The sequence below is a fragment of the Antedon bifida genome, chromosome 1, assembly GCF_963402885.1.
Source record: "Antedon bifida chromosome 1, ecAntBifi1.1, whole genome shotgun sequence".
In the NCBI taxonomy this organism is placed as follows: Eukaryota; Metazoa; Echinodermata; class Crinoidea; order Comatulida; family Antedonidae; genus Antedon; species Antedon bifida.
Genome location: NC_136226.1, coordinates 1,202,427 through 1,229,975, shown reverse-complemented (window position 1 = coordinate 1,229,975; position 27,549 = coordinate 1,202,427). Strand labels below are relative to the sequence as shown.

The 27,549-nt window shown below is 30.6% G+C and overlaps 1 protein-coding gene across 8 annotated transcripts in view; it reads left to right on the top strand.

Moving 5' to 3' along the window:
* Positions 1–27,549, top strand: part of LOC144836905 (neuron navigator 2-like) — a 155,339-nt gene that overhangs the window by 34,451 nt on the left and 93,339 nt on the right. For all 8 annotated transcript variants that reach the window (XM_078691883.1, XM_078691859.1, XM_078691875.1 and 5 more), the window contains 2 exons: positions 16,095–16,212; positions 17,319–17,368. In XM_078691883.1, the coding sequence (XP_078548009.1) occupies positions 16,095–16,212; positions 17,319–17,368 (168 nt within the window). The remainder of the gene's footprint in view (positions 1–16,094; positions 16,213–17,318; positions 17,369–27,549) is intronic.

The following is a 27,549-nucleotide window of genomic DNA, read 5'->3' as shown; positions in this document are numbered from 1 at the left end:
ATATCTGATATTCTTATTATATACAGTAATACTGTATCAAACTGGGAGCTTATAGATAGATATATTACTTGGTATAGTACAGAATACAGTCGTACTGTGAGCTTAAAGGTGCATATAGATATATTACTTGGTATAGTACAGAATGCACTAGTTGTAGCAATTGTGTTTATATTCTTTTTGTTTGTGATTTCAACGTTATACAAAGTACTGTTTTGATTATCCTTTTTAGAAGGATAAAAAAACATTGAATGACAATATAGAATAAAAATAACAAAATATATGATTGTTTTGAAACACAACAAACTTAAAGTTCAAATTTAAAATCGCTGTTATTAAAATATCAGATCTAAAGCTATAGTATTTTGCAATTTTTTATTTCAAAAATAACAATTTAGTGTTTAAAATGTTAATAAATGCTAATAATAGAAAAATGTCATATACCACATTTGCAGTATGTCACTAGATTGAAAATGGTGCTACTGGTAGTAGTGAATACCATACTTTAATTAATGATAAATTAATTAATTTCTTGAATATTTTAACATATTTCACAACAATGATTATTTGTTTAAGACATGCTGCTTCAGTGTGTATGCAAATAAGGTGTGAGAATTTAGCTTTTTGAGTGAAATTGATATTGAGATCCAGACTTGAATCAAGTAATTCATTAACATCTGCCAATTGAGTTTTAAGACTAATTACATCATAGGCTTAATATAATGCATGAATTGGAAGACTGTTTACAGAAATCATATTTCAAAGCATTTTTAACGATGTTTGACTTCACAACATTTATCCATACTTTATTAATCTTATTTTTGTGAGTAACAACCAAAAAAATATAATAACTACATTTAATTATTATTAGTTATAATCAAAATATTATTTATAATATACAATTTCAATAAAATATAGTATAAATAGGGATGTCTGATATAAAAATGGTTGTCGAAAAGCTAAGGGGTGGATAAACGTAAAACAGTGATTTCATGTGCACAGAATTGGGTGCTAAATTAAAAATAAAAGATTTAAAATAAGCTCTAGGCTTGGTGGAAGATTTAAATGGTAGGTATTTTCCGCCCAGTTCTGTCCATCAAAGTTATATCCATGATTAAATATGTAATTTATGTTTTTGTAATTTGTTGTAGCTGTTTTTTAAAGCCATAGAGCAACATCCAAATTGTTGCTTCATGGTATAAACGTTTCATTGAATATAAATGTATCAAAAAGTGTTTAATCACTTAATGAATTATAAGACATGTTTAATTGTAAGCACTGGGTCATCAACTAAGTACCATCTTTCCCTAAGGTGTCATAAGTATGGAAATGATAAACTATTGGTAGGAAAATATTTACTTTTTATTGCTACTTGGCGGTGATGTCAAGGGAATGCTTTGATTTCAGAATTCATTATTTTGTCTCTCTAGTGTCTTTAGACATCTGTCCAAGAATTTGTAATATTTTCATTACCATTTTGTTAGTCTACTTGTTAGAAGTGATCAAGTTAAAGATGCTGTCTAATTCAAATGAGGATAAAATATGACTGAAAATATAACACTAATTAGTGGTCAGGCTAAAATTAATATAAAAACAAAACAAAGTGTCCATAGGAGTAAAGCTCTGTCTACACTATCAAACTAGATTGAAAAAAAAAAGTGTGATGTGCCTAAATATGGTAGTGATATGGCCAAATATGGTTGTGATATGACATCATCATGTCCATATATGGGCACATTATATTTTTTATGTCACATAAAGTTATATTGTAGACAGAGCTTAATAGGAGTTTTCCCGGAGTAGGAGTTTTACTAGAAAGTGGAGTGCGTTCTACTGTATTTACTCCTACTTGAAAAATCTAACCAGACCGAGGAGGAGGAGTAAATTAAACATATCATGTTTAAACGTGACTGAAAGGAAATAATCAAAAGGTAAATTTAAATTTGATGAAATTTTAAACTCTGTTTAATGGCACTTTTCATGGTAAGGGAAATAATTTCAATAATAAACAGAAGAAAAATTGATATATCATCTATCATTCAATTAAAGTGAGCTTTTGTGTATCGTTAGACAATGATTTTGCTAAAAATTAATTTAACATTTATGCAAGCAACTTTGTGTTGGGTACTTTTGCTACAAACCTGTTTAAGCTAATGTCTGCTATTTTAATTTCTGAAGGTCTTTCTACTTTTGAAAGTCATTGTAAATGTTTCTAAGTGACATCACTTATATTTAATTGAAATATATAATAGTCTTAACTTCGAAGTAGATCATTAATTCATTTAGGATGGACATTACTCCTCATTTGGGGGAATGCTTATATCAAGGGTCTTATCAGCGACAATATGATATTTTCAGATACAAGTCGGCCCCACCTAAATTTTGTAAATTATTATCCAAAAAAAGAAGACAATAAATTAAGTTTAGTTTTATTGAAAAATTAGAACTTAATATTGCAATGTGCAACTTTGAATAACTATTTTAAAAATTATTTTTTTAATAAATTGACAGAATATGACTATTACTTTAAGAAATATCAAATGGTATTTTAAAAAGTCATGCAGTTGCACAATTTAATTAACAATAACATGCATTAAACACCAGTGCTTATAAATTGTCTATCCATAGAGCACATGTGATTATTGTTTGAAGGTTTTTGGAGAACACATGGAGAATTACCAGTTTACAAAGGAATTATTTACTTATACAAAATCAATAACCCATCACAGCTTAGGATAAAGATTAGCCTTGATGTCTAAATAGTGGGCAGTGGCTATAGTTGTGCTTGGCCTTCAATGTGACACAATATTGATATGTCATTTGTTAGCAGTTTAGCACCCATGACCCATTTTACAGCAGTTTAACTTTAGATAATGTAGTAATGCTACATCTTTAATTGTTAATATGGAGTGTTAATTTTTATGATGCCTCACTCCACTATACAGCTGGCATTCAATGTCATTTTGCGCCTGATCATGTTTCTGAGCGTGTGCACAATGACATCGTCTTATAGCGCAACATGAAACCGAAATCTCCCAACTAAAATGTTTGAGTCGTCATGTCATTTTTTTGTCTAGTATCCACAAAATCAAATCTTGACTCTTGTCAAAGTATCTGCAAACATTTATTTTTATTTTTCCAACCAATAGGAGCTCACCACTTACAGAAGGGAACAACACAATAAGTTATATTATAAATTAATTTGCTGTAAACATTACAACCATATTTCACGACTGTGATTGTGTAATTCTTAATGTGTCCAAACCATGTTATAGTTCAAAGTGGCGTACGTATGTGTAGATAGAATGAACATTACGTATTAAATTCAGTTGGTTTATTAATCCAGGGGGAATTGTATCAAAAGAGCTGTTCAATTTGTAAAATCAATTACGTTCATTAATTGTGTTTACTAATGGCAAATGTGTTAAGCTCAAAATGTGATGTGCCTAAATATAGTAGTGATATGCACAAATATGGTAGTGATGTGAAATCATATCACATCACATTTTTGGTCACATAAAGTTTGATAGTGTAGACAGAGCTTTAAGTTGATTATTTTGATTATATAATTCGTCATAACAAATATAAAATGTTCGATGTGTTGCAGTTTCAATGTACTGTAAAATATACACCAGATATATGTAATTACATAACTATTAATAGAATATTTTCAAATTTAGTTGTGCATAGATTTTGGCACAAACAAGTTTATAAAATCATCTCACTGTCCGTAAAGGATACATCTGGTTGTTCATGATTTTATGTATTTTTGAGTGCAGCATATATTCTGTTGTTGTCAACGATTTGAACATTTCAAATGAGAAAGGTCTAAAGCCCTGTCTACACTATCAAACTTTATGTGGCAAAAAATGTGATGTGCCCATATATGGACATGATGATGTAATATCACTACCATATTTAAGCATATCACAACCATATTTGGGCACATCACACTCTTTTGTCAAACTAGTTTGATATTGTAGACAGAGCTTAACAAACTCAATTGATTTATTCACAATCTGAAAGTCCTCTTGTGAGAAAATTACAAATTAATTTATCCTGTGTGGTTTAAATCTGTCCTTACAACATTAAAATAAGATTTGCAAATTTTGTCTACAAAATCTCAGAAGTAATGCATAATGTGTTTGCTGTATGAGTATAGAGAGGACAGGTGGATATATCACCTGAGGTAACACCTGAGGTAAGATTCGATTTAGAGATGTCGATCTTGCTATCTTCAAACGTAATGCATCAGCAATTAGATTACAGCCATCAGATCATATGCAAAGTTTCTTTTTAGGTTTACTAGATTTTATATTTGCAGCTTGGAAATGTAGGTCGTTTGTAGATGACATTTGATCTTGTCAGTGCAAATGTAAATTTCTTTTTTTTATATACCTTTTTACAAGTATAATGTAGAAAATGTAGTTTGGCTTATAGTAAAATATTAAATCCATATTCACACTGGACTTTGTTGATTAAAAAATTACCCGAGGAAGGGAAAGGTTACCACTGTCCGCACATAAACTTTGTTGGTTCTATGAGCTTTACCACAGACCTCAAAACTGCAATAAGTATTCCCTTGTCTCAGTAAGTTTTACTGAGCAAGTAGGACTTGATAAAGCTACAGCTCTTAGCAGTTATTATGGTTTAAAAAAGCAATGAAAAAAAAGAGTTTAGTACAATTACGGCTGTGAGTAGACTATTGAATTGCATTGGTGTTGCTAGTGCTGTTTTGCTTTGATATTTTTGCCAGGAATCAATTTCCTCTACATGACAGCTTCTACTGCGCTGATTGAGATGTGATTATGTTGGTTTAACACTAGTACTAGTACCAATACATTGGAAGCTGCTGTCCTATAATTTAATTAGGAGCTCAACCCTAATCTGCCAGGTTTGTTGTGGGTGTGAAACCACATAATAATTGACATTTTGACATTATGAACCAAATACATTTAGGCCTTGTAGTTTTCACGTTTTTAATTTTTTTTTCGTTAAGTAAAATGATTAATATTTTTAGGAAATTTGTTTTCCCTTTGACATTGGTTTGAAAATTATCAGAAAATAGACAGAACTTATTTTAGTGGAAGCCAAGCATCATGCTCATTATGTCTGAAGGAAACCAAAGACACGTTATTAAACATAGACTTAGGCCTATAGCATCATCATATTCCATTGATAGTACTAACTAAACAAGTATAAGTGGCTTTGAGTGACCCAAATTTGAATAGTATTTTATGGGTTTTTGTTAATTCCTCGAAAACTAAGGGTCGATAGAGTTGCCTCGAAATGTCAGCTTGCAAGAGGCAAACTTTTCAAGGCATGGTTCAGTTGAAAAGCATGATGCAGTCAAATGTCATGGTTCAATCGGAAGGCATGGTTTAAACAAAGTCCTCAAAAAGAAAGAAATAGATGACAGTGTAGAATTTGAAGGTAGATCGCTCAGTCTAAGTAAAAAACAGTTTGACGACAAGTGTATTTACATTTAAAGATCTAAGATAAAACTGAGAGAATCAGTATTGATTAGTATCTGACATTAGCTATCTACCAGTGTTACTTAGGAAATAGATCATTTCCCCATTATCACATTGTCATCGTTTATTCATGCATGTACTTTGTAAGATGTTGATTAACATCTCTCCTTAACTAGCCTATCTATGCTCTGAAATCAGACTTACTTACTTAGTCCGGGACTTATGTTAGACATGAATACAATGATTATCAACTAGGTAGTTTGATAAAATTGTAATTTTTTAATTTTTTAAATTTCAACCATCAGCCATTTCAAGCGCCATCAGAGGGAACCCTTCCAGTTTTGCCCTGTATATTCAGGGGCCTTTTTTGTAACATAACAGAATTACTCTTGTAGTTTTTATTATAACCAATATATAACAAGGAATTCTTCTTACTACACAAGATAAAATATTTTAAAAATCACTGTTTGTCATGGACTCATATTTTAAGACCTGGACTAGCGGACTATAATCCAAATCGAGAGGTAACCAAATGTCGTCTGCATCGGGAATGCCTGATCTGATTATCAAAATCTTGTTTGGCCGATCAGGATAGCGTGATTCTGAATGTCCAATTTAGTAATTTGACCTCTGTATTCAATAGCCAATCAACTTCTAGTATTCAAATCATCGTGTGGGAATTCTGGATATATGACTTTATTTGGTTTTTGGTAAAATATTAAAAGTGATCCAGATAGGGAACAACTGTGTGAACACAGGCTTATATCTATGTAATGCTAACTCTTAGTTGTGTGTTTGTGTGTGAACGTGGCTTTAAGATAAAATCACCTTGGTGTAGAGTTTTTCCAAGTATGTCGCATCGGATTAAACCTTAATGATTTAACTGTCTACCTCGTTATACATTGCCAGTATTAAACATAAGATATATTTCAAACGATATAATATAATCACCTTATGATAGAGCAAGCATCAAGATTCTTAGGATGCGGAGATGATAAATGACACTGAATGCTATATTCAATTTCTAGTTTAATCGTTGCATTTAAATTACTCCATTAAGATCAATTAGACTAGATGTTACATGTATCATATTTTTTATATTGCAAAATTTAATTTACAGTGGATGCCTTAAACATTCATATTCATTAAGCATGACAATTGTGTGCTTGCAGCAATTAATGTCTAGTGTTTTTCTTAAAACAATTTGTTATGTAATTCTATTTTTCAATTTTATCTATTATGATATTTATATATGAAGAATTTCAGCAATGTTTTTTTTTTTCTTGAGGCCTTATTTTAGCCAAAACATAATACAAAATAACACTTAAAAATAAACATAGAAAAAAATGTAATGCTAAATTAAAAGTCAAAATATAGAAAAACTAATAGATATCATGCAATCTTTTTATATAAACCTATACAGCAGAACACCTCCGTTGAGACACTCCTATTAAGGAGCAATATATGTTTTAATATGTTGACCAACCCCTATTCAATGGCAACACTTGACGGGGAACTTTTGTGGGTCCCAAAGGTGTCCCCTTAAGTTCTTCTGTAATTGGCAATCATTTTATATTAAAAGTGGATGATCGATTGAAATATGAATTTTGAAAGAATTGTCGTCCTAGAAGTATTATTATTAAGAGCCATGAATTGCAGTATGCCATTATTTTACTGCAATATTGTTCTGCAATATTGTTCAATTCAATTATACATGAAATAATAAAAAATAAAAATAAAGAAATAATTGTATGTAGTAGCATAACCTTGGGCACCGTACCGTACTTGACCTTGCACAAACAAAAAAATGAGACGTGATTGATTCCGAAGCAATTATTACACACATGTAATTAAAACATCAATGTTACAACATTTGACCTGTGTTATGTATGTGATGTGATCAGAGTCTTCCTTCCCCAGCCTTGTCCCCTTCATGGTTGTTTATCCTCTAGGGATTGATCACTCAACCCAATAGTTGTGGAACTTGTTATCTAGATTAGTATAATGATTTAGAGTAGCAGATCACTTTAATTAATAATATGCATATGAAATGTATTTGATTAAATATATTGCATATTATATGAAGTATTAAATCAAGTTTAATATGCCAATTTATATCATTCTGTAATTAATGTGCTAATTGATGATTAACATCTGAATGAATTTATTTTTTGTTTAAAATACTTGAAATTAAACTGTAGAATAATACTCCATTATTTATTTTAAGTATAGTAAAATCAGGTTTGCGGTAAATAGAATACAGCCGGGAACGTTGGTTGATATGCTCATGGAGTAATCTTATCGTCTGACCGTCTTCATTCTCTACTTTTGGAAACATATTACATGATACATAACATACATTATTTTGGAAATAAACGGTGTACCTCAAACCTGACTTTACTGGTACTCGCCATGCAAACCTTAAAACATTGTCTACATAGTTAAAGGTAAAATAAAGAAGTTGATGAGTTTCAGTGACATGTTCAATATGTAGTTGGTCTCTTCAACTTTTACACAATATTTGGCAAAGAATATACCATTTAGAAAGCTTCTACTTCAGAATATTCCAAATATACTGTAGGTGTACATATTTGGGTTAAAGTACATCATTAAATTGCAGGCTGTTAATAACGTATTAATATTTACTATTTAATATGTAAAAAATTCAGATTTCATTGCAATAATCTGCTATAGCGTGTCAGTAAGGTGTGAGTATCACATATTTAGGTCATTAAATTTTGTAATAAAAAATGTTTCACCAATTGTCCTAGTTCTCTCAAGTGACACTTGAATTTAATCACGTTGACACGCAGTAAAGCATTCAAAATCAGCGAGAAAATGGATCTGTGATTGATTTTCGTCACTCCGTCTCCAATCACAATTACATCGCTCCACAAAATTATGTTTTTTAGTTTTAGTGTTTTCTGTTTGATATTAAGGGAAAAGAAATAAAATATGAAACCATTTTCATTATTGTATCTTATTTCTTTTTTCTAATTAGAAATTAATTATAATTAATAATATTGAAAGAATACATTTTCATTGAACACATGGAGGCAGTAGATAGGTTGGTATTTCTACCAATAAATACTGTAGAACACATCCTTTGGACATCCCTATTCAGAGGACACTTTCCCATGAAATGAACGAGGGGAAATATTTATTTATTTATTTATTTATTCTTTCTTTATTCTGCAAGCACCACTTTCAGTACTAGTGCACTGATTTCCAAAGTGGTACAGTAACTGAAAATATAACAAACATAATAAAATAATATATGTTTTGAAACTTCTACTATCGACCCATATTCAGAGGACACCCTTATTGAAGGGGCACTTTGTTTGATCCTGAAGGTGTCCCCTTAACAGAGGTACTATACTGTACATTAGCATACAACAGTATAAGATGAATCTAAAGTACACTATATCCATAACCATATCTGAAGTATACTACTGTATTTGTTCTGCTATCAAATTTAGATTCTTATATCATGTAATAAAAATAATCTGTCTTCCACAATCTTTGACTTAATTATAATCTTAAATCCCATAAGAACTAACCGATATTGATCGTAAACACGTGATCATAATTGGTTTTACGAGAATTTAAACTGACCTGCTTTTAAAATGCGAACAATCATTGCGATTTAGCTAATCCATTCGTTTGTTGATCTCATCATTACTTGATGAAGATTGTACTTTCTATGATGCAGTGTCTATGACTAAGCAAATAATTACTCTTTACTAAACACACTCTTCACGCTGAGGTTACATGTGCTTTGGTACAGTATGTTTTTTTTTATCACAACATATTTATACAAACATTTGACCATAGGTCCAATTTACCAAGATAATTTTTAAAAAATGAATATGATAAATATACTCTTCAAGCTGAGGTTCTTTGGTACATTACGTTTTTTTTGTAAGAACACTGGACCACATGATCAATTTGCTCTGATCATTAAAAAAAATATGTATTGAAAGAATTGTGGTACCTACTGAATATAGTTCTATTACATTTATATTTAATTTCCATATTTGGAATAATTAGGGTAAATAATAGATGTAAAAAAAGAATAGAGGTACATACCTGTAATTAATTAGAATAATAATAATTAGCGCATATAAGCTAAAGCCTCAATCTATTACATAATATTTCACATACTGGCTTACTTCAATATTTTATTCAATAACTAAGATTAATAGCTGTATCTCTTACATGTTTGATCAGGGTACAGATGTATCCTGATAATTTTCCATTATTTTAAGATGAATAATAGCAATATCTCTTACACATAATCAAGGCACAGCTGCTATTTTCTATGTTACCATTAAATCATAGCAGCAGGAGGAGGATGAGGAGAATGAATATTGAATGAGTCATATGATACTGTACGCATACCGGCAGCATCTTTACACACCTGAGCAGGTGCGGCGCTATCAACGTTACCTGCCGACTTTGCTCTTGGATGATTCATCCTACTACTGCTTCATTTTTAATGTTAATAATATTGATAATATTTATGAAGTGTGTCATCTAAGTAATGAATGGTCCAATATTCAAAACATATGCATCATAATATTGATGATTATTCTACACTGGTAGTTTTGGTTATTTTTTTTTTTTTACTGCAATTTTAATATAAATATTGATTATATTTATGAAGTGTGTCATCTAAGTAATGAATGGTCTAATTTTCAAAACATATGCATCATAGTACAGTAATGATGAGGTAATATTATTGGGTTGATTCACTGGTACTTTTAGTTATTTTTATTCTTTTTTTAATGCATTTTTATCAATTTTAATTTTAATTGATAACATTTTAATTGATAAAAGATGAAATTGTGCAAATATTTCACCTGCACTTAATCCCAGTATACCTTTGTTATGGGCTCATAAGGGATCCCCGCACCAAGTACCTACTCTTCACCAAGTACCTACTCTTCACCAAGTACCTACTCTTCACCGATGTACTCCCTGGCCTCTAATGAACAGTTTACACCTTAGTACAATTAGTATGTTGACATACTTTATTGAAAAATGACAGATGTATAAGGTCATGAACTTTTCGGACCTTCTATAAAAACATTCATTATATTATTTCAGTCATTTTATCACAGAAAGATGTTTTCTTTTGTCAAGATACCTGATTTTATTACCAATGTGTCATATAAAGTTCAAAAGAACATTATATCATTGTTCCAATGTTTTTCATATGCTTTATGAAATCATGTTGAAAAGATATTTATTGTTAGGCTACCATGATGCTCTGTGTGGAACAAGTGTAAATACGTACTTGGCATTTGCTGCAATTTTGTTATTGCATATTATGAATAGATGACCAATGCCTTAATGTCCCATCTGAAGGATGAGGCTAGTAATATCGTCTTGCCTAATAAAATTGTACGTTGATATTAATTGAGTTGAACCTTCTTTCAAATTCTTTTTGTCTTCAAAAATATTTCTGCATTCTGAACTGGGAGTAATAACATATTTTTTTAGACTTCAAAATTATGAAGCATTGACTTATTTTTTTTGGGTCATTTCTGACACCTAAGTTTTGACATTTATAAAGGCTTCAGTCTTTCAATACCTACATCATGTGTTTTATACATTCCCACACCCAGAATAAAAGTAACCGATTTTAAATCATTTGTGTGACCTATATGCATGAACAAAATGATGTCAGTGGGGCAAGATAACATAAAATGGATGCCTTCAGCATAACAAAACAAAGAATGGATGCAGTAAATATATATATATACAATTTATTGAGCACATTTGTACTGTTGATTGAGATAACAATTTGATGCTTTCATTAAAATGTAAAAAATATAATTTTTGTATATTCTAGTTGAAAATTGTTACTATAATTGGGTTCTACATTATTATTACAAGTGTAATTTGTGTTCAAGTGAGAAAATCTTCATTATGAATAAAATTGATTATTTATTGTAAGAATGTTATTTTGAAAATGTGCCATATTTAATTTCAAATGAATAATTAAGATCTATACTAAATTCTCTACTTTGATTTTGTTTTGAAAACCCCAATATCAATTGAATCTAATAATATTATGTAAAATATTGTGTTTATTTACGCTGCAGGTCCGTGTGTCCACACACCCACGCAGTATGTCTGCAATTGCAGTGTATCCCTAATGCTATAATATTAACTATATGAAGATATGTTGCTTAGCAACCATTAATTGATGGTTATAAAATGTCATGGATACCACACGGTAGCTAAATTAAATATTCATCAAAAATGTTACATAATTATATAATAGTCAATAACTACATTTGTGAAAATTATCATGTTCTCATGTTTAACCAATTTTCTACATCTTAAATTTTACGTAAGCCCATAAAACTCTCTCTCTGTTTATATACATCTTTTATAGCACATTATACACAAATCATTCTTTATACAATTCAGTAAACACTATACCTGTTGTCATCATTACTGTTGCATGTACTCACTTACTTTGATCTACATCTTCTTACACAATCCTTCCTTGACTGTCTTAAAACATGTGGCGATCGTTCCTTCCATGTCACTACTCCGAAGGGACCAACAATTTGTGAATCTCCAACTTTTTTTCTCTTTCTTAGGTCTCCCATCTGTCCTCCTTTCTTCATTTCCCAATTTTTTCCTAAAAATTGTATAATTAATTACTAAATTAAACTATTGTACTATTTTTAGGTGATCATTTAGAATAAAATGATCACCTATTGTTATTGTATAAAATCTTTATTATTATTTTTTTTCTTTTTTTTTTTCTTTTTATTGTTTCTGTACACTATTTTGTGTAACAATTATCTCAAAAAGTTTAATGTCAATGATTACAAAAATTTCAGAATATCTTTCAAATAATATAACTTAATCCTAATAAGCTTTCCAGCGTGATCACTCATCCGTGACGACATTTATACGCCATTTTGCGAAATCACATTATCAATCATATCTCCATAATTCATTATCACATATTAATGAAATTCACTACACGTAAACTTCAGATCAAGGTTAAAAATATTAGCAAATAAAAACGCACGCGCACGTAGGTTAATTCGCGTGATATCGCGCGTTAAAAATTTAAAACGCTCAAAATAAAGTTTTGATCAATTTAGAGCATGAATTAGGCCATTTGCGTGTTTCAAAAAATTACTGCGCAAAAATGCGTTTTTGCGCGCGCGATACTTAAAAAGCGTAAAAAATATGAATTTTTTTTACAAATCTCATTCTACTCACCATCCTTAGTACATTCACCAAATTTGAGTCAGTTCCGACTTAAAATAACGCTATACGAGCACGTTAAAAATGACAAAATGCGCACATTAATTTTACAAAAGTTCTGAAAATGGTGAAAAATAGGTCTTTTTTAAAATGAAAATAATTCTTCAGAATGCAAGATGACCCCCGATTTTTTTAACTTATTCTGGAAGCCATTGAGTTGTAGATATGAATTCATGTACACATTTTACGTACAAAATGTCTTGACGTCATCAAATGGCCACTTGAATTTAAAAATTAGGATTTGTTATCTTTTTGTGTAGATTATCACATTCAACAGAGCGCATCTTGGTTATGTGTGCTCGAATTTCGCACAACTTTCAGTATGTGCTTGCTTAATTAATTATCTTTATCATGAGTTGACACTATCTTCATTTTAATGACGTCATCACGCGTAAAAACTTGAATAACGTAGGCCGTGTAATTTCACCTTCGCAGTAAATTTGAATATCTTACAGCTCTTCAGAATTGAAGGTTACCTTGATGATTATAATTTATTATGAAAGCTGATGAAATGTAGATATTAATTCATATAAAAATTAAGCCTATCGGATGTTGTGACGTTAACATATGGCCAGTTGAAGTGAAAAAGTAGTTTTTTCATATTTTTCGTCAAAGTTATACACAATTCAAAGAGCGCGCACAGCGCTTCTACGTGCCAAATTTTTTTCCAAATCTTATATTTTTTTGCTCAATTAATTATCTTTCGAAATTGTCATCTTAAAGTTTAGTTTGATAACGTCATCATGCCAAAAAATTAGAACATGTGTGTCCCGTAATTTCACCTATGCTACACTGTATATAGATATACAGTATATACTGTACATATTGTATATGGCATATAGGAACTCAGCACTATAAGCATATAATAGGATGGCATACATCAACATTTTCCGATCGTATGTTAACGTACCGTGCATGTTAAAAAAATTAATTTCAGTAAAATGATAAAAATGATCACCTATAATTCGTCAAAGTGACGAATTAAATTCTAGTTTATGTATTGCAATTGTCAAATTTACACCTCCTCCATCACCTTCGTTTACTTTATAGCATAAACCAAAATCAGCTTAGATACAAAACATCTAATGTTACATTTATCACATCTAAAAATATATTAATGAACAGACAAAATAATTAAAATTATAACGATAAATTGTACTTTCGCAAGCTAATGGCAAACCTATCTGTCCCTAGCCTAGCTGTATAATCTTACTAAACCATTAAATGAGCGCTTTTACCCTGGAGTGCAGTTAACATAGTCCTTACTAGGTTACCTGACATTTATATACCCTTCAGGCCTAGAATTTGTCTATATTACATTTATTGATTCAGAAAATATTTGCTTACAATTTCCTTAAGAAGCAATATAATGAATTTGAAGAAAAGTGAAAAAACATGTTTTTACAAAAATGGAGACAATTACTATAGTAACTAAACAGTTCTAAGAAATAAGTATTAATGCTTAAAGTCAAAGTACAATTATTCTGGCAAAATCTTTTTTTCGACATATGAACTATTCCTAATTTTAAAAAGAAGATTTTTAGATTGTAAATTTGTATTCGAAAACATCAGTGGAAACATTATTTCCATTAATATCATTTGCATATAATACATTGAGTTGGTCTAAGACGCAAATACATACAAATAAAAACAGTTCATGTTGGAATATATCAACAAAACAAAACTAAGTAATTCCCCATATATACAATGGATGCTAAGATATTGATATAATATCTAATCTAGGCTAGCCTCCTGCAAAGAAATAAATGGTGTTTTACAAAAAGACTAAGCAAAACATGTGGTAAACAACATGTCACATTTGTTATAATGACATAATGCAACTTCTTTAGTTAAAGAATTTGTGAAATTAAAAATAAATCAATAAATTCTGTGAGCGGTATTATTATGAGTTTTACGTGTCGTAGCAAAGGTTTTATGTTGCACCAAAGATCAGCTTTGCATCCATGTAATATTCCCTGTAAGTTCAGTATTGATTATATTAAGTTCATGAACTTAAATTGAGTTCTACCTCTGATATGGTAGCTATAATTCATTATTTGCGAGTGAATTTATTAGGGAATATGAGAAGAAACCAGGAATACGGTGATGTCAATGTTTGTTGCGGTATTGAATTACCTTTATAGTTAATTTAGATGATGAATATTGATTGGTACGCAATAACCATCATTCATCAGTAACCCCTACTGCCCCTAGTGGAAGTTGAAAAGTTAAAAATCTGTTATTTATTTATTTATTTATTTATTTATGAATGAAGTTATTATGAATGGAAAGATTGCAAGGCAATATTAGTTGTAGTATTATGTTACCATATCATTATTGATTGTTGCAAGTCAACATCCTCTCTCTGTAATTGTTGTCATTTCGCCCCTTTTTAGCTGTCCCTCGGATCTAACTCTTCATTATGTTACTGTAGGCTACACATTAACTCAAACTTTCCTTTGGGTGATGTATTGAATTCATTTGGGTCAAATATTGATTAAGAAAAAGTGTTAAAGAAAACACTACAGAAACCAAAATTATTATAAAAATACAGTTTAAAGAAACATCCATTTTCATCATAAATTACTGATATTTTTGTAAACAATTTTACAAAATATATATAAATGTAGACCAATATAGTTTTGATTTCTTAATTCTGGGTTTTTTAATAAAAATGTTATCAAATGTGGAATGAGGAGGATATAATCTTGGTTAAATTGGTTTCAGATATTTTTAATTATACATTTCAAAAAACAGACAATATTTAAATTAAAAGTTATTGTAATCAATGCCATTAGTGTAACATCACACTCATGTATTTCATCTAATAAATAATTTAAAAGTTTTCTTAATTTTCCAAATGTTGATATTACAAATGTTTTGATGATTTCCATTAAGGTATCCATTCCATTAACACACTCTCATTTTCATTTTTTTTATTTAACTTTATTTATCCACGAGACTGAATACAGCACAAATCAACATTGATTGTTTTTACACAAGTTTGTGATATTACAAAATTAATGTAACACCATATAAATACGAAAAAAAATGGAAAAGAAATCATGTATTCCGTCTAATAAAATCTAGATATTGGCAATAAGTTAAATAATTATGATCATTACCTTTATTGCTTTTAATAAAATCTTGTTTTTAAAGTTTTCTTAATTTTGCAATATTGATACCAAATGTTGTGTTGAATTCCATTATTGTAGCAACACATTGTCATGTATTCCATCTAATAAAATCTTTTCCAGATATATTTGCAATAAGTTAAAGGAGTATGATTATTGCATCTAATAAAATCCTTGTTTTGTTTTCCAGGTGTATTCAGACTGGGCTAACTTTTACTTGGAGCGAGCAGGTCACCGTAGCTTGATCAATGACCTCCAGGTTGACGTGTGTAATGGCGTACTCTTGGCACGTGTCATTGAATCTGTTAGTAAGTATACAAATCATTAAATGATCTTGTTACCAGCTTGTTGCCCATTATTCATTATTTATTGAGCTTCTATTGTTCCTGATTCATGGCTGTATGTAGGCTAGTGGTATGTTTCGGCCTAAAGTTTTATAGTGTTTGAGTGGGTTGGAAACCCACGCTGTGCAGATTTTGTATCTCGTTTTGGTAACTTAACATCTCAGAATTTCTTGCATCTTTTTTAAATGAAATAAAAGATGAAATTAAATCATCCGCAGAAAAAAGATGAAAATAAATTATAATGCAGAAAAAAAGATAAAATCATCCACAATGTTGCGGTGTTGATCTATATATGTACATCAAATTAAAAATGTTTTACCAAAAAGAAAAAAAATACTTTACATAAATTATTTTAAACCGGATGAATTTTTTCGATGAATGCATCTGCTCCAATGGATCTCAAAAACTTGAGGGAGTATCTTTTAAATTGGTTTTAATTGCTGTGTTAAGTAGATTTTAATTAACTATGATGTTATGTCCCCTATGACCACTACAAGGTGTCAAGGTAAATACCAATTACTGCAGTAATTAACATCATCAGCTGTGATGCACTTTTCAAAATAATAATTACTATAGCAGCATCATAGCATAGTGTCAAAAGTTGTGTTGAGAAATAACACTTTTTTGTTAATGTTTTTTCATTTTAGACAGAGGGAAATATATTTCTATATTTATTATTACAAAATGTAAAACTTTGAATGCTTTTTGTGAATGTTTGATTTATAACTGAAACTAATCCATGTCCATAAAAGGAAACCCCAAAAGAATTTATTATAAAAAAAATATCCCCATCAGAACTGTTTCATTAAGAAACTATTTCATATTAGCTTTTCCACGTTCACCTTCATTTACCAGAAAAATGTTTCCCAACTTACAAGGTGTAAATCTTTCTGCTGTCAGCACTAAACTAGGCCCAGATGTAAGCCAATAGGTAGAGCTGCAGTTAGCTAGGATTATCAACAAAATACCAATTAGCAATTTACATTGTTTTAGCAATGATTTCAAAGTACATTTAAATTCATTTTACTTTTTACAAAAATAAGGTTATATGTTACTATTTTTGTTTTTAGTTGGTGACAAGCTAACTGTCAATTCACATCCGAAAAGTGCATCTCAAATGGTAAGTCTCATTTTCTTTATATTTTTAGGTTTTCAGTGATTTCAGCCAATTCTCAGTACTGTATTTAAAAACATTTTTTTATTCAATATTTCACTCAGAGGCTTAGTCACCACTAATATGATATAAATGAGATGCTGTATTACCAAATATTCCTATGATACTTCGGAAATTGATAGTATAGAGATATAGCAATCGGATGGTGATTTTAATATTTTCACAGTTATTATTTTTTTGCACATAATTTAATTTATTATGAAAATTGAAAATCTAATTTAGTGCGTGGTATCTATAAATAGATGAACATTTGTTATAATCTTTGACATGATCTGTGACCGAAGGTTACTAGGGTTGTAAGAAATTATCCCAAAATGAAACGTGGTTAGCAATAATTAGTAGGCGGTCTTCCAAAAGTTTTTTTTTTGTGGTAGAGTTTTTCCCCCGAGTGTTAATCTTGACATCATCTAATAATCTTGGCTTTATTCACTTTATAGGATACAATTAATTTTTGAAATACAGTACTAAACGTCTGTTATAGCATTTTTTATAAACTTATTTTAAAATGCAATATAGAATTTCATAAACTGATTCCATATTTCCATTTTGTAAAGTGGACTATCATACAGAAAGACCTGTGTTCAATTCCTGATAAAAACAATTCCCTGTCGGGTAAATGAGTACCTGGTTGAAAAAATAAAGCAACATGGAAAGCAACTGTAACATTACCACATAATGCCGAGGCTTAGTAAAATGAGCTCCTAACAGCTCATTACCATACGTTAAAAAATTAATACAGGACACGCCTTTTCTTTACCTTATTTCCCTTTCAAAGCATTTTTTGGGAGGTGTTTAGTATTATAGTAGGACTTGTAAGTTTGTACGTACTGTAGTAAGAGTATGAGTATTTGCCATCATAGATAATTGTATGCTGCCCTCTCTAAATTTATAAGAAGTAAGTGCAGTATAATACGCGTAAATGATTATTTTGTTGTACTGCCCTCTATAGTTCAAATAGTTAGGTTTTAGAAATAATTTGTAAAATCAGAATTTTGTAGAATGTTTTGTATTTTTTCCTTTATTGTATTTTACAATAATATAGTTCAATTTACTAATTAATTTTAAGATGCTATACTAAGAATTAAGTTGGTTTTTATTTCAATTTAACATAAATTTCAAACATTTTTTTAAAATAAATATAATATTTATGTAAATTGATATTTCCTAACGTAATGACTAACTTAAATTTGGCTGAGGAACCAGCTAATATCTGTTTTATAGAGAAGGTTTGCCTTGGTCCCAATGAACTAAGTATCCTGCCCTGGTTGGGATCAAACCAATCTGTCATCCTCAATGTTAAGGATATATGGGAAAGTAACATGTTAGGTTTCCATCTTTTTTGATAGGTCTAAAGGACTGTTATTGTGTTTCAAGATTTATAAAAAGATTTTCAATGAATCACAAATGAATGAATAGTGAAAGTACAATGTACTTATTATATGTTTTATAGCACACGCAGCATACTTAAGTTCATAGACTTATTCCTATGGGACCAGAAGCAACAAATTGCAAGAGAAAAGGGAAGTCCTTGACATTGGATTTGTTTAATTTATTTAAAAAAAAGTTTAATTACACATTCATCATGGAATCCTAAGGGATAGCTTTTGGCTGATAACTTTGCATCGATTATTTTAATTAAACAAGATTTTAATTCATATGTACTAATAATAAAAGTCTTTCTAACAAATAACTCTAGAACATGTAAGATTCAAGTTGACAAATATAAATCATCATCAATGTAGAGCTATTGTTTATTAAACAATAGATTAACTGCAGTTTTGTAAGATGTGATTTCAAGTGTGCAGATGAGGGATGTTGGATGAGTATTGTAGTAACAGACATGTTTGGTACCCCATACTCAAAGGTGATTCTGTAAACATCATTGATCAGGATAGTTAAGCCGATATACTGCTCGCATTTAGTTGATAAAAACCTTACACAGGTAAACAAGACTACTCAACTCTTATTACTTTCACTACAAGTATTATGTACATCTACTAATGTTGTGATGAGTGTGACATTTTAATAACATTAATGTAATGGCAAATGTTTCTTTCTGCAGAGCATATTCAGAAATAGAGGGCAGCATATAGAAATTTATACTTATCATTTTATAATTAATAGATCATTAGTTCTTGACGTCTCTTCTGACATAATGTTTTTTTGTTTAGGTGAGATGGGTTCTATCTATATCTATATTTTTTCCATTTCAATCTTTTTTTCTCTTTTTATTTCTTTGTTTGTTTCATCCAGTTATTTTTTGGTCATCTTATTAATCCGTTTACTTTCCTTTAGTGTGAATATCAATTTATTATATATCACTACAAGATATGATATAAAATAAATTATATGCAATTAATTTTGAATTTGATAATGATGTAAATTTGTGCCTACCATGCAAACAAAACTAGAATATCGAAAAAGCTATTAATTCTTTCAAAGTGGACCACTAACATTTCTTGAATCTTGAGTAACATTTGAAGAGCGTTCAGACAAAATGATATTGAAGCAATTTGTATTTTGTCTGAAGTAGACAATACATTTCATTCATGAAATTTAAAAAAAATCAATTGTATGCAATGTAAATGTAACCTGGCGTGTCTTCACCTGTTTTATACTGTTGGCAAGAAGCCAGATCGATGCTCAAAGAGATAGCTAGCTAGATGAGTTGCTGTCTACTGATGATGTCGTCAGTGATATTATTAACTCAGAAACTATGTCCATTCATCAACTCCAACGCAGATGGTTCAAAGTAATTCATTTGTAGAGAAGTGGTGTTCATATTTAGGCCAACACTGTACATCTGTTCAATAGGCCTTAATAATTCAACATCCCTGCCACATTTCTAAGGTCAGTCTAATATATTACTGTATATTTTTCGTAGTATCGTTTTTTTTCCTTCTTGAATGTTCATTGAAGGGAAGGGTGACTAAACCATTACTGGTAATGTTGTTTCATACATTACCTTACTGAAGTTTTATTGAAGTTATATTTGGTAGAATTAAACTTAAAAGCATCTTGATGTTAAAGGCATGAAAATTATGTTTCTGATGTAAGTTCAAGACAAGTAGTTTTCTACATGCTCCCTTTATTTTCAAAACAACTTTATCCAGAGCCAATGAGGAGTTTACTTTATTTGAATTTTTTTAACCTTTTCCCCAAACTTTGCAAGTAAACATGAAGATTAAGTTCGTACTCGTAATAAAATTTCTATTATTTGTGGTAGATATTATATTACCATAAGATGTAAGTCGATACCATAAGATAATCCAATTATATAATAGAAATATGAACGCATTTCTAGAAGGTTGGCATGATGTAATAATCCAATAACTGCTTGAGGTTTATTATTTTGATATTCCTTATGAAGGGACATATGTATGATGAAGAAAGTTTCTTGACGTTGTGCCAATAAGTTTTAGTTTATTCTTTATTTCTAAAAACATTGGAGGATGAATAAGTTTGTCTACAGTACTTATATAATATACTTATTTCATCCCTCTCCCATGATAATCTTGAGTCTACTATCATTCTTGCTCTCAACTAGTAATACATTCAAGTACTGAATAGGCCATATTGTTCCCTATCAAAAATGACATAAAAACCTGCCTACCTTATCCCCTCTCACTCTTTTCCTGAAGTGTCCATTTCAAACCAATGGAAGCAATGGTAAATAAGCAATGGTCCTAACTAGCATAGCCATGACAATGATTTACCCCTTTTTTGGTACAAAAGAATGTCCCTATAAAAATCCCAGCTATGGGCTTGCATCAAATATCAATGTAACCAGCATTCTAGATACTTCATTCAACAAGTAAGCTATAGGTTTCAGTAAACTCATCCTAAATCCCAGATATGTTCCACCTGCCTTCGTAGCAGACTGACATAGTTTCACGTTTTTCACATTATCTCAATTTCTCCTTAAGGTACACCTGTTTAAAGATGTTGTATTTGGTAATGTTCATGTAAGTTGTTTGTTTTTATAAAGTGAAAGTGATTTTTTTCCTCTCGCACGCTCACCAAACCAAGCATCTTCAAGCTGTTTAGTTCATCTATGTTTAATGAATAATGAAAACATCCCGGTTTTTGCAATTAATTGCTGTCTAAAAATTGATTTGAAGAAAAAGAAACCTTAAAAAAACATGAACCTGTTGTAATTTGTTTAACGTTGCAACCCCATACCAAGTTGTAATTAGCTGGTAGTATACCTAGAGGGCTTAGGCAGCATGACACGATTCTCTTTACAAGGATGATTGCCGCATATTCAGGTAAGGTTACCTGAACCGCAAATAGATCAACGATCCCTGTCTGCGATCGGCTCGGGTTACGTCCTTCGATCATGACCTATCCGAGCTCTTGTGGCATCGACGGAAAGGTACACTTCATCATGGGTCACAGCAGGAGGACAGATTTAACATGACGTCTTCCGAGGGATGCTGCGTTCGAAGCCGACACTCGTTATGTTTACTACCGTCATATTAACGGTTGTGTGACACTTGCTGGTTGTTTCCATGACGAATCACCACTGAGTATTTGAAAGTTGATTCCGTTAGTGACGGTCTATCGTGGTCAGCGTTTGGTTAGGTATTATTACTGGTCAGTTTCACTGTAAACTATATTACAGGCTGGTTAATCAATAACATTGCTTACAGCATGTTTGTTTAATGTGTGCCGACGACTCCTGAAAACAGATACATAGCAACTTGTACTATTATACTGCTCTAGGTTCTGATATTCTACACTTGTTATCGGATAGTTTATTGCATCTACTACCAAAGAGATAATATTTTGCATGTTCGTGGAGTTTGCTAAGAACATAAAGTCGAAGTAGGATTATATTTTGAGCTTCATAAACATACATTTATGTTTTTATAAATTACAAATGTTTATTTGTAGCTTATTTGGTGTGTACACGTGAGTAATTTAGTTGATTTTATTTTTATTGGCCTAAGATGATAAATACTAAACGTTTTAGGTTGTTAGTTGAGTTTTTTTATGTAATTTTTTTCATATTACATAAAATTCTTAAAAGGATAGTAGACCTAGATACACACTTTGGTTTTCATTTGCATGTAATGGTGGCATCCATTTAGGCCTACTGTTGATAAAATGTAGTACAGTATATATTACGTTTATAAAAAGTAATTAGAGTAATTTAGAGACAATGAACATTTTATTTAAAAAAAAATGTTCATAAAAGAAGCAAATTTAAAAGTCATTATTACATAAATAAACATTGTAAAAAAGTGAAGACGTGTAAGTTACACAACATGTGTACAGGTCATTTAAAGTTTAAATGAGTGGCCAATAGCGCGTCTCATCAGCCCCCGAGGGCAAGAAGGTGTTCGACCAGCAGGGCATGGTGAAACACCACTGGAAGTTATTCCATTCTCGCAATATCTCTCCAAATTTTTCATTTGTAATCAACTATCTAAATTCAATTTATTTGATCTGTTGTTTTCAAATGGGGTTTGTTTCAGGATTTGTTACAGTAGGCCTAGAGTAATACAATTCAGTAGTAATGTATTTTCGTGTACATAGTATTACAGTAGTATAAATATATTATAAGATTTTACGCATTGATGTTACCATGTTATTAACTGCAATAATTACTGTAAACAACCAAGTATAGTTTCAAGGGTCCTGCTTACAAAAATTTGGCAAAAAATAGGGGGTGGAATTATATTTGGATTTAACTAAAATTACTTATTTGTCATAAATAGTAATAGCACTGCAGTAGAATTAATACTTAACTTATTGTGTGGTTTCATGTTGTGTTTACTTTACAATTTCTCCAACTCCATTAGCTAAAATGATTTAGATTAAGATATCATCTTTATAATAGTCCTACTCATCTTTTCAATACACCTGTGAATTACCTTTTGTGAGCCTCATTTACACAATACAGTTGAATCGATCGGTTTAATTTTCATTTAAATTAATTAAATATGAGCAACATCCTCATCCGTAAGGTGTAATACTACCATAGCAGCCTGTATCTATTGCAGCGCTTTGTACAACTGCAGGCAATCTTTATATTTAGTTCATACTTTAAGATCTAGTTTATTGTCATGCTGAGTTGACTATTTGACATAGATGATAATTTTGGATTTAAGACCTACGCAACGTATGATCACTATTAAATATATAAAACAGAATAGTAATTCAGTAATTCTGATATCTCAGTATCTTTATACTTTGAGAACTTTCCTGATGATGATCAAATATAGATCAAAACGTCAAATCATGGCTTCCCTTATTTGGAGTCGATCAATCACGTTATTGAGAGATTTCTGTGTTGTATTTTTTGTGTTCTTTTGGATAAGATGTTCTCTTATCATTGCTGCCTCATCCTTCAGATGAAATGTAATGTAACATTACAACGGAAAAATGGTGACATACCTTTCACTTTCTTATTCATGTAAAGATACAATAGGTCAAAGTCTGTTGAAATAACATTTACTTTTCACAATGTGAACATATTATTGTGTGCCTTAATGTTGTGTTTACTTTTGACAATGTGAACACATTATTGTGTACCTTAATGTTGTGTTTACTTTTGACAATGCGAACTCACATTTATTCTGTGCCTTTCTTATCCTATTTGCACCCAACATGCTTATTGTTGAAACTGTTGATATTGTTCGTACCAAAACATGAGAATGTGGTTTCTATGTTCGTTGACGGGGACGTGTTATTTTCTTGCTGCTCATATTAATATGTAAATAATTTAACAGTTGTTGTGTCTTGATAAGCCCAGTACCCATGGTTTCCCAGTCAGAGTAAACAAGGTCCATGTTTTACATGACTTCTACCCAGCTACTGTATCAAGGTATGTCTTTAATTAGCTAGCAATGTATATAATCGGGGTCATTAGATAAGGGGGTGGTCTATGTTACTCAATTGAGAGCATGCTAATAGATTGATTACTAGCCTAGCTCTAATTATGTATTCCTGATTGAAGTCATACGAAAAATGAATAATTTTAATTGAACTTTGATTTTCTCACTGTAGTAAAGTAGAAAGTGACCTTTTAATTTATTTAAAAAAATTAATTTAATTTATGGTTAGTTGTTTAGAATAACAAAATTATTTGTTATAAAATTATTAATTGATTACTTAGAGGTTTAAGCATGGACCTAATTTATAGATCCATGGTTTAAGCAAAAACCAAAATATTAGACATTAATTCATTTGTGATTTCTAGTTTAGAAAATACTTTCACAAAACAAATCTTCAAGCTTAATAGATTCATTGGAAATAACGAGGTATTGGAAGGACAAATCTTTGTTCTGATTGATCACAATTAAAGATTGCTGAAAAGCTTTTGAAAGGAGTTGAACAATCGCCATTAAAAAGGCTCAATAGATTTATACAACTGAGATTCTGACTAATTAATTATTCACGATCAATAAAGCATTTGTATATTTGTGAATAACAACTAATTAACAGGAAACACAGAACAGACATTTGAAAGATGTTCATTTCACTGATTGAAGGAAGCTAAGCAAAAGGTTGTGGTAATTAGTCTACTGACTTGGATGTAAATACCGGATTTACCAAACCAGGAGGTAGTGTACTGAGAGATATTGTGTACCAAGAGGTATAGTGTACAGAGAGGTAGGGTATTCGTGTCTAATCAGTGATTTAACTCCCTGGTCTAATATAGTACAGCCAACTCTTAGCCCAATCCCGGATTTGTTGGTGTTTTTTTTTCTAATACATTGTGGGAGAATTTCCTGTTTTCAGTCCATATTCCAGTATTTGGAGATTTTTAAAACTCTTGTAGTAGACACTAGATTGCACTAAGGTACAGGGTTGGTTAAAGCTTCAAATAGTTTTTAAAACCGAATAAACGTTTTGATTGCACATCTTTCATAGATTGGGGATGTGGACTACAGCACAAGAAAAAAATAAGTCTAGACCTCATGCTCATGCTCATGCTTTTTTTATGGACAGCAGACTGGAACGAGGCTTGGTGTAAATTAGGCTTTAGACTTTATTTGGTGGACATGTAGGCATTAGCCTGGTTGTCAGCATGGATTTACATCAGTAGTCATTCCTTAGGGAAATAGTATAATTCTGTGCTAATTGGATGCTCTGCATTAAGTGCATTTAGTATTCATATCGTTATAGTATGCAGTTAGAGGTTTGCAGGTGACATCAGATTTAATATAGGTTTTTAATTTTTTATTCATTTTTAATATTACCATTTTGAAATCATTTTATATTCATGTTCTGTTTTAATAACTGGCTTTATTCCTTAGTTTGGACAAATTATGTTAATCTTTTATTTAATTATGTTGTGAAAATTTAATTACATAATAACATTAACAATCAGTGCTTTATTTTTTTAATCATCTTTTAGGCTTTTTGCTTATATTTTATTCATATCGTATGTTTTTGCTTATTAATAACTGTGCCCTTACAAGAAAAATTGTTAGGCTCAGTTTTCCAGACACCGTACCCAGAATGAAGTAGTTTAGATTACAACTCCTAATTTATAAATTGGGTTATATTCCTTTGTATGTTTACACAGAAGTATTATTTGTATCAATAAAATATAGGAAAATATACGGTTGAATAGCAACCATTATCAGTATATGTGGCATCTTTTACGTTTAGTTTACATTGATTTACGTCAGTTGTGTGATAATGTTACCATTTGTTAAGCCGTTTAGATGCTACCAATATGTAGCACCGGCTCATGTTAGATTTTAATGTAGTAGTAATGTATTTCTTTATTATTTTTCCAGTATCTATGCCATTGTTTTGATGATATTCAATATTAATAATTATGTTATGGATAAACATCACATTTACTGTATGTTCCATCATGGTTATATGATCTAGATCAGTAATATTTATTTCATTATATAATGTTTTATAGATTATGTTAATGAGTACGTAATGAATAATTAGCACTATGTCATAATGAGTCACTGAGATAATTTCATTGGTTGCGCTCTACGACCGCCAAAAATCAATCTGTTTACGCAATTAGTGCCAAGAGAGCATCTGACTGACTGTTGTACTATGTACGGTAGTAATCGCCAGCAAGCGGATGCATACTAATCTGCGCCATTAGATCTGAAGGTGTTTAGTTTGAAGGCAAATACCTCTCGGATTGTGTACTGCAATTTAGCGTTTATGCCTGATTTCTCTTCCCGAATATTAATTCCTTTTTGCATCGCATACATTTTATTCAGGATTTGTGCATAAACGGTATGTAACTGTTTTATTTGTCAGATATTTAAATGGTTTTTATAATATAAATTGATATAATAGTTACTTAAAATATTAAACATTGACCAATTTGACAATATAATGTTTATATTTTAAATTGTTAATATTGTGTGTTGGTTGTTTGTTAATTGTTAATTTGAGAGATGAGGAGCATGTATGGAGATAAAAGTGAGATGAACCCACATAAGATAAGACAAAAATTACAGATGTAGTAATATTATCAATTAAATCAATGTTAATCATGCCTAAAATAATGAATGAATGAATGAATATAATATTGCCACACTGTGATATATACCATAGTGTCCTTAGCATCCAAGACAGATTCCTCATAGTGTAGATTCCATTTTAATGACTTGCTCTGAATGTGAATCACAATTCCAAACTGCTAGTAAGTACTAATACATCATTCCCAGCTGCTAATATTTTGTATTCTTTAGAAATTAAATAAGACATTGTATTTTGATTTTGACATATATTATTATGATTGCTGCAATTCAGGGGACATACAGATTTCACAGCTGATGTGATTCTATAGGCCACATTCACTACTGTATGCTCTAGTCCATTGAGCTAGCCTTATATGGACAATGTATTGTATTCATATACTGCATCTCGTACATGTGTTAGTTGTAGTGATGAATTGTTTTGACAGGCTCTGTGTAGCATCTATGCACTATACTGTGACTGGTAATTATTATCAGTATCATAATCATTGTCATCATCAGTTTTAGCATGATAATGATAATGATTCATTGCTGTATTATCAACATTAAATTATTATTATTGTAATCTAAGTTCATCCAACTTGGGTTGTGTAGTTTGAGAACATGAACATCATCATATACAATCATTATCATCATCATCCTCGTCGTTATCAT